This window comes from Pleurodeles waltl, chromosome 9, assembly GCF_031143425.1.
Source record: "Pleurodeles waltl isolate 20211129_DDA chromosome 9, aPleWal1.hap1.20221129, whole genome shotgun sequence".
NCBI lineage: Eukaryota > Metazoa > Chordata > Amphibia > Caudata > Salamandridae > Pleurodeles > Pleurodeles waltl.
Genome location: NC_090448.1, coordinates 1,188,899,556 through 1,188,913,766, shown reverse-complemented (window position 1 = coordinate 1,188,913,766; position 14,211 = coordinate 1,188,899,556). Strand labels below are relative to the sequence as shown.

Here is a 14,211-nt window from a genome sequence, read left to right as displayed (position 1 = left end):
TACCTCCTCCTGTTAATGTTCCCTCAGCCCAAGGTGGCCCACAGGCACCAGGACGCTCACTCTCTTCCTCTGATCAAGAATGCCTGTCCTCCTACCTCACCCTACAACAGTTCCCTCGACCCAAAGTGGCCCACAGATGCCAGGACCCTCACTCTCTTCCTCTGATCAAGAATGCCTGACCCCCTACCTCACCCTACAACAGTTCCCTCAGCCCGAGGTGGCCCACAGACGCCAGGACCCTCACGCTCTTCCTCTGGTCAATTACACCTGACTGCCTGGTGCAGAAACTCATACCTCGCCCTACAACAGTTCCTTCAGTCCGAGCCTGCCCACAGACACCAGGACCCACAGTCTCTTCCTCTGGTCAACAACGCCTGACTGCCTGGTGCAGAAACTCACACCTCCTCCTGTTATAGTTCCCTTAGTCCAAGGTGGCCCACAGGCACCAGGACGCTCACTCTCTTCCTCTGATCAAGAATGCCTGACCTCCTACCTCACCCTACAACAGTTCCCTCGACCCAAAGTGGCCCACAGATGCCAGGACCCTCACTCTCTTCCTCTGATCAACAATGCCTGACCTCCTACCTCGCCCTGTATTAGTTCCCTTAGTCCGAGGTGGCCTAGAGACTCTTGGGCCCCAGGACTCTCACTCTTTTCCTCTGGTCAACAACACCTGACCGCCTGGTGCAGAAACTCATACCTCGCCCTGCAACAGTTCCTTCAGCCCGTGGTGACCCAGACACCAAGACCCACAGTCTCTACCTCTGGTCAACAACACCTGACCGCCTGGTGCAGAAACTCCTGCCTACCCTACAGCAGTTCCCTCAGTCCTAGGTGCCCCACATGTACTTGGGCACAAGGATCCTGGAGTTAGGTGTGAGTGGAAGCAGGATGCTCACAACAATGAAAAAGACAAGCTTACAGAGAAAATCCCAAAGGAACAAGACAGACTAGGTCTACCTTTCCTTGAAGGCCAGAAGAACTCCACTAGCCCTGGGAGGGCTCTATTATACTAGCTTTGAAAGATTTCACAAGCTATTTGTGTAGGAAAATGCCCTTTTTGTATGATCACCCCCATATTTGTTTTACTGATGCTGTTTTTTAGATTATGCACACTATGACCCTGCTAACCAGGCCCCAGTGCATGTGCCCTGACCCCTAGGACTTGTTGAATTGGTTAAAAGCCCTAAGTGGCACATTTAACTTAATGATATGTCCTAGTATGTGGTACCCAGTGTACCCAGGGGATGTAAGTTAAATGTCACTAGTGGACTGCAGCACCTATTGTGCCACCGCTGAAGTCCTTAAGTCAGCCCTGTGTAGCTTTTAAAGTACGAATTCGACCCGGCAAAATAAACATTCTGCCAGAGCTAAAACTACTTTTAATACTTATAAGTCACCTACAAGACAGACTCTAAAAACCCATAGGGCAGGGTGCACTGTATTTAAAAAGTAGGACATGTGTACTTCAGTTTTACAGAAAAGAAACTCCAAAGTCACTTTTGCACTGTGGCAAAACTGGCTCTCCCATAGGGAAGCACGAGGCTACAGTCCTACACCTTGTGATGCATAACTTCAGTTTGGGATTAGCTAGAACCATGACCCATGGACTCCAGTTAATAGTAATTTAAAATCTAATCTGAAACAAAGTGTGATTTCCAATTACTATTTTGGATATAGAAAGCTGGCATGTTCCTGAACAGTGTTCAGTGTCATCCCGCCGTTAATGGCCCTCGTGTGGTGAGGTGTGTATTGTTCCCAGACAGGCACGAAAGGCTTGGGTTTGGAATAGGATTTTCCACCTGACGGGATGGCCCTCAGTGCTGCGATCAGGAACTTAGTTAAACTTCAAAGGGTGCCTACCCTGTCACAAGCAGATGTAACTCACACCTAGGCCGGCACCTTCATTGTCCTGGTAGCCAACTAGGCACCAATCCCAGTGGGGAAGGGGCTGCTCCCGAACTGGTTTGAGCAACCCCAAGGAAGGGAGCCCTTTATACTAGTCACACCTCTGGGTGGGACTGGGGAGTTCTACACAAAGCAAGAACGGTTCTGCCATATTGGTTTTAGGTAGAGGGACACTGTGGGATACTTTACAGTAAATCACACAGGAAGCATGATGAAAGCACCACTGGGAACTTTTATCCCACGGGTTGGAAGTGGCCAGGAGATTCCACCACCCACGAGCTGGCACTGGTCATAAAGTGGCACCTTCTGCACCCTCTTCAGAACACCTGTGGAAGACAGAAGAAGGAATGAACTTGCTGTTGAACCTGTGGAGAGAACCCCCAGTGGCTGGACCTGTCCCACTTGTATCCACAACAGAAGAGTGGACTCTAAAGGCTAGTTGGCTAGCCTCCTCTACAGATCCACTAACATGAAAGCTGCAAGAAGCCCAAGGCTCTGCTGAATTTTGCTGACTAGTTCCACCTGGATTTGCCATGGATCCTATTGGTGGCTTCTGAGAGACTGAGTCGTAACCCCCAAGTAGTGCCTAAAACGCCCTGGATCCGTATCTGGTGTTAGAATGTACTGTTTTCCCATTATAATGGCAAGTCTAGATACTTAGAAACCTTTTCTGAACTTTCTGCAAAAAGAACCGGAGGCCACCACCAGACCATCGCTGAGCTGCTGCCACCAGCCTGGAACTGCCGGTCGACTCAACTTGCTGGTTTGCCCACCTGAAAGGGTCTGGACTTCAAGAATAGCTTCTTAGTCCGATTTCATGAGGACCAAAGCTATGCAGCACCCAGACAATAAAGACACCATCTAGGGCCCGGAATTCGGCCGCTTCGAGTGATCCTCCCATCAAGAGCCTCAAACATCTTTCTGGAAGGGAGGCTCCCATTGAGGTCCTGCACTTCAGCTGGCTGCTGTCACCGAGCATCTCTTTGGATTCAGCTTGCATCCCAACCCACCTGGAACCTCATCAACGAGGACTTTTCTCCAGGAAAATGACTAAGTCGGAGATAAACTTTCCACTGGGACGAACTTGATCCCTTGCTCCATCTCGTTCGGCTTTAACTTAGATAAACTTTCCGCTGGGAAGAACCTGATCCCTTGCTCCATCGTGTTCGGCTTTAACGTTTGGCTCCGACCTGGTTTAGCACAACCAGATCCCCACGGTTGGCACTTTATGCTTTTTGACTCTAGAAACATCTACAACTTTGAAAATTTATATTTCCAGTTCCCCACATCAGAATTTTGCCTTTTGTTATTTAGTTAGTCATTACATGTTTTATAAATTATTTTTATTGTGTTGTGTTTTCTACTTTTAACTGTTTTGGTACTGATTAAAGCTTCAACCATTTCTCCTAAGCTATGTCCGTCTGCTCTGTGCTACAGCTGCCAAGGGTTGAGCTCAGGGTACAATTGTTGAGCCCTTGTAAGGAGTAGTGCCATTACTACCTGACGAGGACTACTATCCACTCCAACTAATAATTCACTTTTTTACACCTGTGCTTCTGTATTTTGTGAGTAAATGTAATTCCAGGACTCACTGGTCTTTCGGATTCAGCATTACAAATGTGTTATTAAAAAGGTTGGGATTCATCACCCATGCTAGATGGCATCCGTCATCTTAGAGGCCTCCCTTACCAGCACCAGGTTGGTACACGGTGAGCCCTTCGGAGCTTCTGAGGAGAGGTACTTTGCGAAAAGGAAACCTAAAATTGTATCAAGACAAGGAATCCAGAGGTACTTTATCATATGATTAAGCCTTTCTCATACAAGATTAAAAACAAAAAGAAAGAAGTGGAGCATCTGGCAAGTATTATGGTCCTTCTTCACTGCTTTGTATTGGTCAACATGTTTCAGTCCCCGGCGGTGTACTATCATATCTCTGGGCTTTCTTCAGGACCTAACAACCCTTCTAGAACCATCATCCCTAAACGGTTCCTACTGAGTGTGAAGATAGATGGGCTGTGGCCGCTCTGTAATCACTGGGCATGCTCTGATGGAGACGAAAGATAGGAACATACATTCATTCCGACTAAAAAAATCACCACCCCACATGTGAAGTAACTGCACCGCAAATTGTGTCACTCTGTGTTGTCTAATGCTCACCTAACGTGCTGTATAACATTCCTACTGGTGATTGAAGGAGAGAACATCTGGGCTTACCCTGTGCCATAAGCTGCAGGCACTGTAGGAAAAGGTTTTGTGAATATCCAGTGATTCTTGCACATGGTAGATCTGCAGAAGCTAGAAAGGTGCCTTGGGGCCTGTGCTGCGACTCTCCCACTAAGAGGGGACTGTTCTTCACACATGGTACTTAATAGCGCCTGAACCCCACCTAGAGAACTATTATTGGACCAGTAGACTGCCCGTGTGACCAAAGCATGCATATAGCTTGTCAGAGAGCCTAACATCCATTAGATTGTTGAACACAGACACTGGACATCCAGACGGCGACGATGAAACTCCGTTCCACTTGAAGGATTTAGGAAGAAAGAAAACAACATAGCAGCTCCTACTGTAAACAACAGTATTGCTCCTCATCTGTAAGACATCAGAAGTGCCGTAGACCTGTCTTCTTCCACGAACAGCCTGCGAGCTCATGGGAAGATTATGAGAAGCCCTGTAATCATTTCCGTTCACTGTGAGTCATCAGACAAGTCATGATGAAGTGGACATGTGATGGAACTTCAAGATGTCCAAGAGGTATGTCCTCAAACTGTAAATAACTATCTGTGTGTTCACCAGAGCACACACAAACACTTTAATTTAGATTTCACCGAGGCTGAAGCCTGGGCAACCTACTTTCTGCATTCAGGAGGTGTGTCTGGATGGGCAAACTCTCAGTGCCTAAGAGCCGGGCCAACAAGCTAACAAATGCTGAGTTGTGATGTGAAAACTGTCCTGCTCGCTTGGAGAGCATAGCCTAGTGATTGTTGAAGAGCACTTGAGGACTGCACAAGAGATGCACTGGGGATCTCCCGTGAGAGTGAAAAACTCCCTTGCAATCTTGCTGCTGACTTTCGGACGTAAGCTTTCGGACGTAAACTAGAAAGGGTAGAAATAACTACCCTGGTCACCTGTGGTTGCCAATGTCTGCTTGGGAAGAACTTCACTTTGTAATGTGTCTTGTGGCAAATAAGTTTAGGTCTGGAGAATTATCCATGGCACAACGACAGGCTCTCATTTGTAGCATGCACCCCTTGACATGTCCAAAGTATTTCCATTTCTTGCCTATCCTTAACATGTTTTCTCTCAGAGTGTTATGTTGTGAGGGTTTGCCCAATTCCAAAGCCTTTGAGCCTCCTTCAGATACGATGGGACACTGTATTGCCCCAGCCTACTGGTGAGAGTATAGATGTACTGTTGCATGGCCTTTGGTCCTTGACCCTTCAAAGCCACTGTGAGCCTCTCCGCACACTGCTGTGGGCGCAAAACGGCACGACAGCTGGTGGTCAGGTCGGGAAGGCGTGTTGCCTGTAAGACTGGAATCTTGCAAAGCCTTTGACCCCTGCCATGCCCAGCCCCCTGCACCACCTGCTGGATGTCCACAAATAAGACCCCACACCACAAGATAATGCAGGGGTGCATCACTGTGCGATTCCATCTACGGCCGAGGAAGTCTCATCACCAGAGGGATAGCAACCATCAAAAGCTGGATGCAGCAGAATCGCCTGGAATAGTCTCCAGGGAGATCGGAGGATGGCAACAAACATGTCAACGTAGGCTTAACCATAGGCCGGGCCAGCGGATCAACTCTGTCAAGACTGGATCGAAGACATTGTTTGGCGTCCTCAGATCCATCACAAATACTTCTGCAAAACGCCCTTTCTTATGGCTCGGTAGAAGGGGCCCCCTGTCTGTTCCATTGCCCAGAAAGCAAGGGAGTAAGCACACTAAGAGGCATGTGCTGCGCATGAACGAAGAGCCAAGCGCCTCAATCAGAACAATTTATTTCCCACCGGCTCAATTCACTGAGCGTCACTGTCAGATGGGGAGGGAAGAAAAGAGTATTCATTCATTCTTGCAAATGCAGGGCCCTGCAGCTTCAGTCCAAGGCCCTCAGGTAATGGATGAGAGGACACAGACTCTGGACAGGCTATAGCCGGGTGAAGATGGTGAGCAGCTGGGAGTGGGAAGCCTGAGGTGAGGGAAGCTTAAACCAAGCAGACGTCACATGGTCTAGGAGAGCTTTACTAAAATACAACAAGGGTTCTTATGTGGCTATGTTTGGCTTAACCTCTGCAACTGGCAGTGGTAAAACAAGGCCCTCCGCCGCCCTGCAGTGGACCACCTCAAAAGGAAAAAAAGGCCTCCAGAGAAATGGCAGGAAAATCTCAGAAAAACCCTCTGAAGTCATTGCAGTTCTGGAGAACCAAATAGATGCCTTTACCAAAGTCTATCTGGGAGGGGAGCGTGTCTGCCTCATTATTGACCCTTTGTAGAAAAAAGTCCTTAACAGAAGCCCAAACAAGGCTCGGGCCCACAAGCAGACAAATCCCAGCTTTCCTGTGCATTCACCGGTATCCAAAAACATTCCATCACCAGACAACTCCAAAAATGAAGCTAGAACTGTTGTTGTGGATGACGCTGACATCGGCATTAATATTGAAGCAATTGTCAAGGACGTCAGTAGCACGGAATGGGGTGACGAGCTTGGAGCAGCAACATCAACAGAGGCTACTACAAGTGACACAATTTGAGATCTAACAGGTGATTTGGAGCCCAAAGCCACAGGACAAACCATTGCCAGAAATCCCTAGGAGAAAGCAGCAACTTGGGCGGAGCAGCGATAACAGTCGATCAAAACGAGGAAGATGTTGGTTTGCTAACTGGTACCAACTTCTAAAGCAGGCTAAAATCTATTGAGAAATAATCTGTTTGGAGGATGTGAATCCCATTCAATATGGACCATAATTTACGAAAAGACGTGTTTCAGTTTTGGTCTTTGACAAAATCGAGGTCAAGGTTGAGGAATGGACCTACTGATCAGAAGATCTGTCCCACGAGCAGAAATGACATAGAAAGGAAATAGAGCCCTATGTTCAGTATATCTTAAACTTGATGTGGAAAGACTTCTTCTGGAATTAACATACCCCTCTGCACCTAGATCGAGAACAGGATCTACAGAGATGCCAACCCCATAGCTCATTGTGGCATCTAAGCGTAATAAAGTACCCTCCTGGTCCTCAGTGGCAGGCAAATGCATCAAGTCATACTCTAAGCAGATCGTGAGGCATGTGCAGAAGCTAAACTCCAAGGGCAGGGTGCACAGAGAATGCCTGGGAGTGAAAGAAACATCATTCATGAAACAGTGACCTTTTCTTGTAGGAAACATTTTTCCTAATGGTGTTGCAAAGACTGCTTTGAAAAATAACTTTCAAAGGAGGGGAAGTCCGTGTCCATCTCAATGGATTCAGAACAAAAAGGAACTGGGTCCAGAGGGCCATATACAGCTCCAGACCACATTCAAGGAGGTACTGGGGCCTAGGTGGAGTTGAGGTCCCACCTATCTGCGCACAAGGGCTATTTTAGCATTTCTGGATCCAGTCTAGCGCCAGAAGCAGATTCATGAGCCGAGGAAGGATCGTCCGCGGTGACAGTGAGAACACATCCTATAGCACCTAATCCTGTTGGACAGCATTTGTTCCTAAATGTAAAGAATCAGCCAGACTCTGCAAGGGTTATTTACTGACGGCCAGTCACAGTCATGAAGGGTAACTCTTGCCTGACAACCGGGGATGTCCTGGGTAGGCTGGGGCTGTCCTGATAACTTCTGGGGATATAGGCAGGCACTCCTACTAAGGGAAGAAGGAGGCCCAGCTTTCACCAGCACTTTGCTGTGTTAGGTGACGTTATAGTGGTATTTTGTAGTGTCACATCCTCCTAATTGACAACTTGTGTCCACGCACACTATGCAAGACCTCTGAAGAATGTGAAGTATAGAAGACCTCGGAAATATGCTTACACGCCAAGGGATTGGACTTCTTATGAGCTCAAGGTCATAAACAGCCGAGCTAACACGTGTTTGAAAGAATCAGAGGAGGGATGGGCTGAAAAAAACAGAAAAAATACTGGGTTTTATTTTGTAAGTCTAATTATATCAGGTATGACATCAGTTGGAGTCTCATGAAGGCAAAGAGTGAAGCCACATGAGCTAAGCCTGTGCTTTCATGCCCAAAGCAGATAAGATAATGCAAAGTCAGGCTCAGTGGCAGAAAAATATAGCGGCCCGTTACAAGTCGCCGGTTAATCCCAAAGGGCCACCAATAATGAGCCTCATAGTCGTGTAAGGCATCTTTGCATGCAACACAAGTGCTGGGAAGGCCAGACCCACATTAATGCATCTAATAACAGATGCAACAAGTTGGGGGACCCACCCATTGCACACACGTGGTCTTGATTGTTGCTCAAAGAGAGATTTTGGTCAGCAGTGGAGTGTGAACATCTCAGAACTGTCTTGGTACCTAAGAAGGTGCAGCTGTAACTTTATGTAATTCAGTGCCACAGCCGTCTGACCCGAGTCCTCTCTACGTTTTACAAATGAAATTCTGGGGTATCAGATAACTGCAGAGCATCCTCATTGCAGATTGTTGTAGGAAGATTGCTCTGTATGCACTATTTCAAAGTAAGGAAAAGTATGCACAGAGTCCAAGGGTTCCCCTTAGAGGTAAGATAGTGGCAAAAAGAGATAATTCTAATGCTCTATTTTGTGGTAGTGTGGTCGAGCAGTAGGCTTATCAGAGGAGTAGTGCTAAGCATTTGTTGCACATACACAAGCAATAATTGAGGAACACACACTCAGAGACAATTCCAGGCCAATAGGTTTTTGTATAGAAAAATATATTTTATTAGTTTATTTTAAGAACCACAGTTTCAAGATTTACATGTAATACTTCAAATGAAAGGTATTGAAGGTAGGTACTTTAGGAACTTTGAATTAGCAAAATAGCATATATAGTTTTCACATAAATCACATATAGCTATTTTAAACTAGACAGTGCAATTTTCAACAGTTCCTGGGGGAGGTAAGTGTTTGTTAGTTTTTGCAGGTAAGTAACCCACCTACGGGGTTCAAGTTTGGGTCCAAGGTAGCCCACCGTTGGGGGTTCAGAGCAACCCCAAAGTTACCACACCAGCGGCTCAGGGCCGGTCAGGTGCAGATGTCAAAGTGGTGCCCAAAACGCATAGGCTTCAATGGAGAAGGGGGTGCCCCGGTTCCAGTCTGCCAGCAGGTAAGTACCCGCGTCTTTGGAGGGAAGACGAGGGGGGTTTTGTAGGGCACCGGGGGGGACACAAGTCCACACAGAAAGTACACCCTCAGCGGCACGGGGCGGCCAGGTGCAGTGTGCAAACAAGCGTCGGGTTTTCAATAGAAAGCAATGGGGGTCTCTTCAGCGGTGCAGGCAGGCAAGGGGGGGGCTCCTCGGGGGAGCCACCACCTGGGCAAGGGAGAGGGCCACCTGTGGGTCGCTCCTGCACTGGAGGTCGGATCCTTCAGGTCCTGGGGGCTGCGGGTGCAGTGTCCTTACCAGGCGTCGGGTTCTTAGAAGCAGGCCGTCGCTGTCAGGGGGAGCCTCGGGATTCCCTCTGCAGGTGTCGATGTGGGGACTCAGGGGGGTCAACTCTGGCTACTCACGGTCTCGTAGTCGCCGGAGAGTCCTCCCTGTGGTGTTTGTTCTCCACAAGTCGAGCCGAGGGCGTCGGGTGCAGAGTGCAAAGTCTCACGCTTCCGGCGGGAAACGTGTGTTGTTTCAAAGTTGTTTCTTTGTTGCAAAGTTGCAGTCTTTGGTGAACAGAGCCGCTGTCCTCAGGAGTTCTTGGTCCTTCTAGATGCAGGGCAGTCCTCTGAGGCTTCAGAGGTCGCTGGTCCCTGTGGAAAGTGTTGCTGGAGCAGTGTCTTTAGAAGTGGGGAGACAGGCCGGTAGAGCTGGGGCCAAAGAAGTTGGTGTCTCCGTCTTCTCTGCAGGGTTTTTCAGCTTAGCAGTCGTCTTCTTATTAGGTTGCAGGAATCTGAGTTCCTAGGTTCTGGGGAGCCCCTAAATACAGAATTTAGGGGGTGTGTTTAGGTCTGGGGGGTTAGTAGCCAATGGCTACTAGCCCTGAGGGTGGCTACACCCTCTTCGTGCCTCCTCCCTGAGGGGAGGGGGGCACATTCCTATCCCTATTGGGGGAATCCTCCATCTGCAAGATGGAGGATTTCTAAAAGTCAGAGTCACCTCAGCTCAGGATGCCTTAGGGGCTGTCCTGACTGGCCAGTGACTCCTCCTTGTTTTTCTCATTATCTCCTCCGGCCTTGCCGCCAAAAGTGGGGCCGTGGCCGGAGGGGGCGGGCAACTCCACTAGCTGGAGTGCCCTGGGGTGCTGTAACAAAGGGGGTGAGCCTTTGAGGCTCACCGCCAGGTGTTACAGTTCCTGCAGGGGGAGGTGTGAAGCACCTCCACCCAGTACAGGCTTTGTTACTAGCCACAGAGTGACAAAGGCACTCTCCCCAAGTGGCCAGCAACATGTCTGGAGTGTGGCAAGCTGCAAAAAACAGTCAGCCTAAACGGGTAGTCGGTTAAGCTTTCAGGGGGCACCTCTAAGGTGCCCTCTGGGGTGTAAGTTACAATAAAAGGTACACTGGTATCAGTGTGCATTTATTGTGCTGAGAAGTTTGATACTAAACTTCACAGTTTTCAGTGTAGCCATTATGGTGCTGTGGAGTTCGTGCATGACAGACTCCCAGACCATATACTCTTATGGCTACCCTGCACTTACAATGTCTAAGGTTTTGCTTAGACACTGTAGGGGCATAGTGCTCATGCACCTGTGCCCTCACCTATGGTATAGTGCACCCTGCCTTAGGGCTGTAAGGCCTGCTAGAGGGGTGACTTATCTATACTTCATAGGCAGTGTGAGATTGGCATGGCACCCTGAGGGGAGTGCCATGTCGACTTAGTCATTTTGTCCTCACTAGCACACACAAGCTGGCAAGCAGTGTGTCTGTGCTGAGTGAGGGGTCCCCAGGGTGGCATAAGACATGCTGCATCCCTTAGAGACCTTCCCTGGCATCAGGGCCCTTGGTACCAGGGGTACCAGTTACAAGGGACTTACCTGGATGCCAGGGTGTGCCAATTGTGGAGGCAAAGGTACAGGTTAGGGAAAGAACACTGGTGCTGGGGCCTGGTTAGCAAGCCTCAGCACACTTTCAATTCAAAACATAGCATCAGCAAAGGCAAAAGGTCAGGGGGTAACCATGCCAAGGAGGCATTTCCTTACAATTGTCCACTGAAGATATCAACCATGCGATGTTAGGAATCCATACACAGAGAATCAGAATACTTCCTGTGCTTCATGGAGTCCATACGACAGAGATTAAAAACACAAATTTGTACCTGTGGTGACAAAGGCCGAGCACAAGGAGAATGCGGACATCTGATGGATTTTTCTCTATTGCTCTCTTGAAGTCCTGTTAGAGAAAAAGAAAGGATTTTGGGAAAAGGTAACTATTCTAAAGTCCACCACACGCAGTACTTATCTTTTAACTCCAGACTTTATTTCATCTCCACTGTTCAGCCTTCATACAGTTTTCTTGATCCCCTCTCCTCCGGCTCCTCAGCTTCTCTCCTCTTTCCACGGGGAGGAGGGATATACCACTCTCAGCCTTATGATGTACTAATACGTAATAATGAATTATAACTAATAAATGCTAAACTAATATAACTGCTAAAATGACTTACTCTATAAAAAGTAATATTACACTACTAGCAATTAATAAACAGAGCTAATACACAAACTACCTTACAACAGTAACCATGGAACAGTAAGTGAGTCAACTTTATAAATGTTCAGAAACGCCCCTCCACAGCCCGGGCGGACACTGACGTCGTCTAAGTGACCATCCAGAGGTACGTGCAGTCACTAACTTCTTGTCCACATCCCTGGCGGATGTGGACAGCTAGCAAAGATCTCGCCACAGTCATAGCTGGTAATCTACTTCCAGAGAAGGCACCCACAGACACGTCTGACTGGTACCTGCCGGAAAAGACACCTTCACATTTACTGCAAGTTACTAACTGCCAAGAAATGACGGTCTGTGAATGTCTGTCGCTGCTGAGATGTGGTAGCGACTGGTTACTGAACCATGAGAAAACACCCACTGGGTAAATTCTATCAGTCTCTAACTGCTAGGAAAATTCTATGTACAGTAATGACCAGCTCTATTTCACAATCACTGTCAGTCACTGCCATGGGCCCCCTCTGGTGTCTACAGCCCTTCACTACCCAAAGGGAGACACCTCTTAATAGCCGCTGTCATAACATGACACGATGACAGCATGCACAGTCAACGGCTGCATGGAAGAACAAGTTACTTACCTTCAGTAGCCATTTATCTGGTAAAGACATATTCTAGTTGCAGATTCCTTACCGTAGAATTTCCCCAGGCGTTAGACTGGATCTGGAGATTTTTTTTCGATGGGTATTGAACATGAGAATCTACAGAACTACCTGTTGCAAACCAATTATTACTGGTTGCTAGTGTTCGCCAATGGCACCGTGCAATGCTGCAGATCACATGTTGAACATGGACTGAAAAAGCAGCACCTCAATCCTTAAAGGAGTGACTTGCGAACAGAAGATTATTTCTGGAAGAAAGTTGTATCTACAGTCTACTTGACTTGTGCTTCTTGTCGGCCACGAATGTCCACAAACTAACGCTTAGTGAACGTGTGGATAGACACCCAAGTAGAAACCTTCAATCCAGCTGCTAACGGGACACTGATCAGGAACACCGATGTCATTACTTTATTACAAGTGCAATGTGCCCCAGGGATGGCATGTAGTGTGTGTAGGACTCTGGCAAAACAAATGTGAATCTGGTAATCGGCCTAGAGGTCTTGCCCCTGAGTTGGGGTTGCTAAGATGTGATTTTTCAGAAGTAATAAAAGGCTGTACGAGTATGGTCCACAGAGCACATGAAGGCTTTTTGGTCATCGAAAGTTTAAATCCTTTTTCCTCCAGCAATGCTCAGTCAGGTAAAAAGGAAGATCAATTCATCCACTGGTTCACATGGAATGTGAAGAGGACTTTTGGCTAGAAATCAGGTGTGTGCATAGTAGGACTCTGACTTTAAGTACCTGCATAAAGCGTTCTTTGAATATCAAAATCTAAAGCTCACTTCATTTCTGGAGATAGCCAGAAGAAAACCTACCTTCCAGGTGAGGAACTGTAGCGACCCGATTGGAGCGACTCAAAAGATGCCCCATGAGTCTTGTGGGTGGATAAGCCTAGGAAGTGTGCTGTGACTCTGCTCTCTTTCACCCCCTCCCAGAGAGGAATGTGCCTTGTTCTCAAATAGGTGAGGCCGGGCAAAGGGCATGCCTATGAGGGATGATTGGATATCAGCTAAACAAAAGGTTGACCACTGCCAGGCGTGGCGGCGAATGGCAACAGTGGTGCGCCTGATAGAATCGCTGGTATCCAAGTACAACTAATTGTGAACTTGGTGCATTATGTGTCAGAACCAGTCGGAAATCTTCCAAGTTACCTACGCAGACTTGAACCACCAAATCCCAAGAGCAGGGAATGGAGGCCCAGCAGGCAACTGGAATTTACGAACCGAGGGCCAAACTTGTGGAAGAAAATATGGAACAAAATATCCGCTTCCCAAAGATATTCACTCATTTGGACTCCCTGTCGGGGGAGTACTGGGTAAAGTATTCAGGTGTGTCCGACTTGTAGATTCCTGCACCACCAACCTTTGAGGGGAGGGGTGCTGCGACAAAAATGCAGGGTTGCCTGGTGCATAGTGATGGAGTCTTGCAATTTGGCAATTGACTGAGGAGTCAGAGAAAGGTTCGGTCCAGCCCCCTAAAAAGTATCTAAATATTTCATTGAAGTATAGGAGGGTCTCAGTAGACCCAGCTGTGGCTCATCCATCAAGACATTTTTTTTTTACCTCTACCGTGGAAAGTTTGACCTTGGGCTCCCCTATTCATGGCCACTGCGAAAGATCACTCTCCTCAGTGGCAGGGCCTGCGGTGAGAGAAGTCCCGCCTTAGGGGAATTGTCAAGGCCACTGGCCTTTTGAAGGTCATAATGACAATTTCCTGTGTGGTGTGGTTGCGCTATTACATCACTTGCATCACAAAGGTTGTCCGAATCCGTACCAGATAAGGAATGCAGCGTGTGTGGTCCTTCTTGTGAGGTGGTAAGTCAAGCAGGGAAGGTTGTGCTTCAAAGAAATTAAGCACAGCTCCAGATCACATCCAA

The 14,211-nt window shown here is 47.9% G+C and overlaps 1 protein-coding gene across 1 annotated transcript in view; it reads right to left on the bottom strand.

Moving 5' to 3' along the window:
- The window catches only part of TTC6 (tetratricopeptide repeat domain 6), a 475,627-nt gene that overhangs the window by 110,622 nt on the left and 350,794 nt on the right, over positions 1-14,211 (bottom strand). The window contains exon 28 of the mRNA XM_069207716.1: positions 11,334-11,407. Coding sequence (XP_069063817.1) covers positions 11,334-11,407 — 74 coding nt within the window. The remainder of the gene's footprint in view (positions 1-11,333; positions 11,408-14,211) is intronic.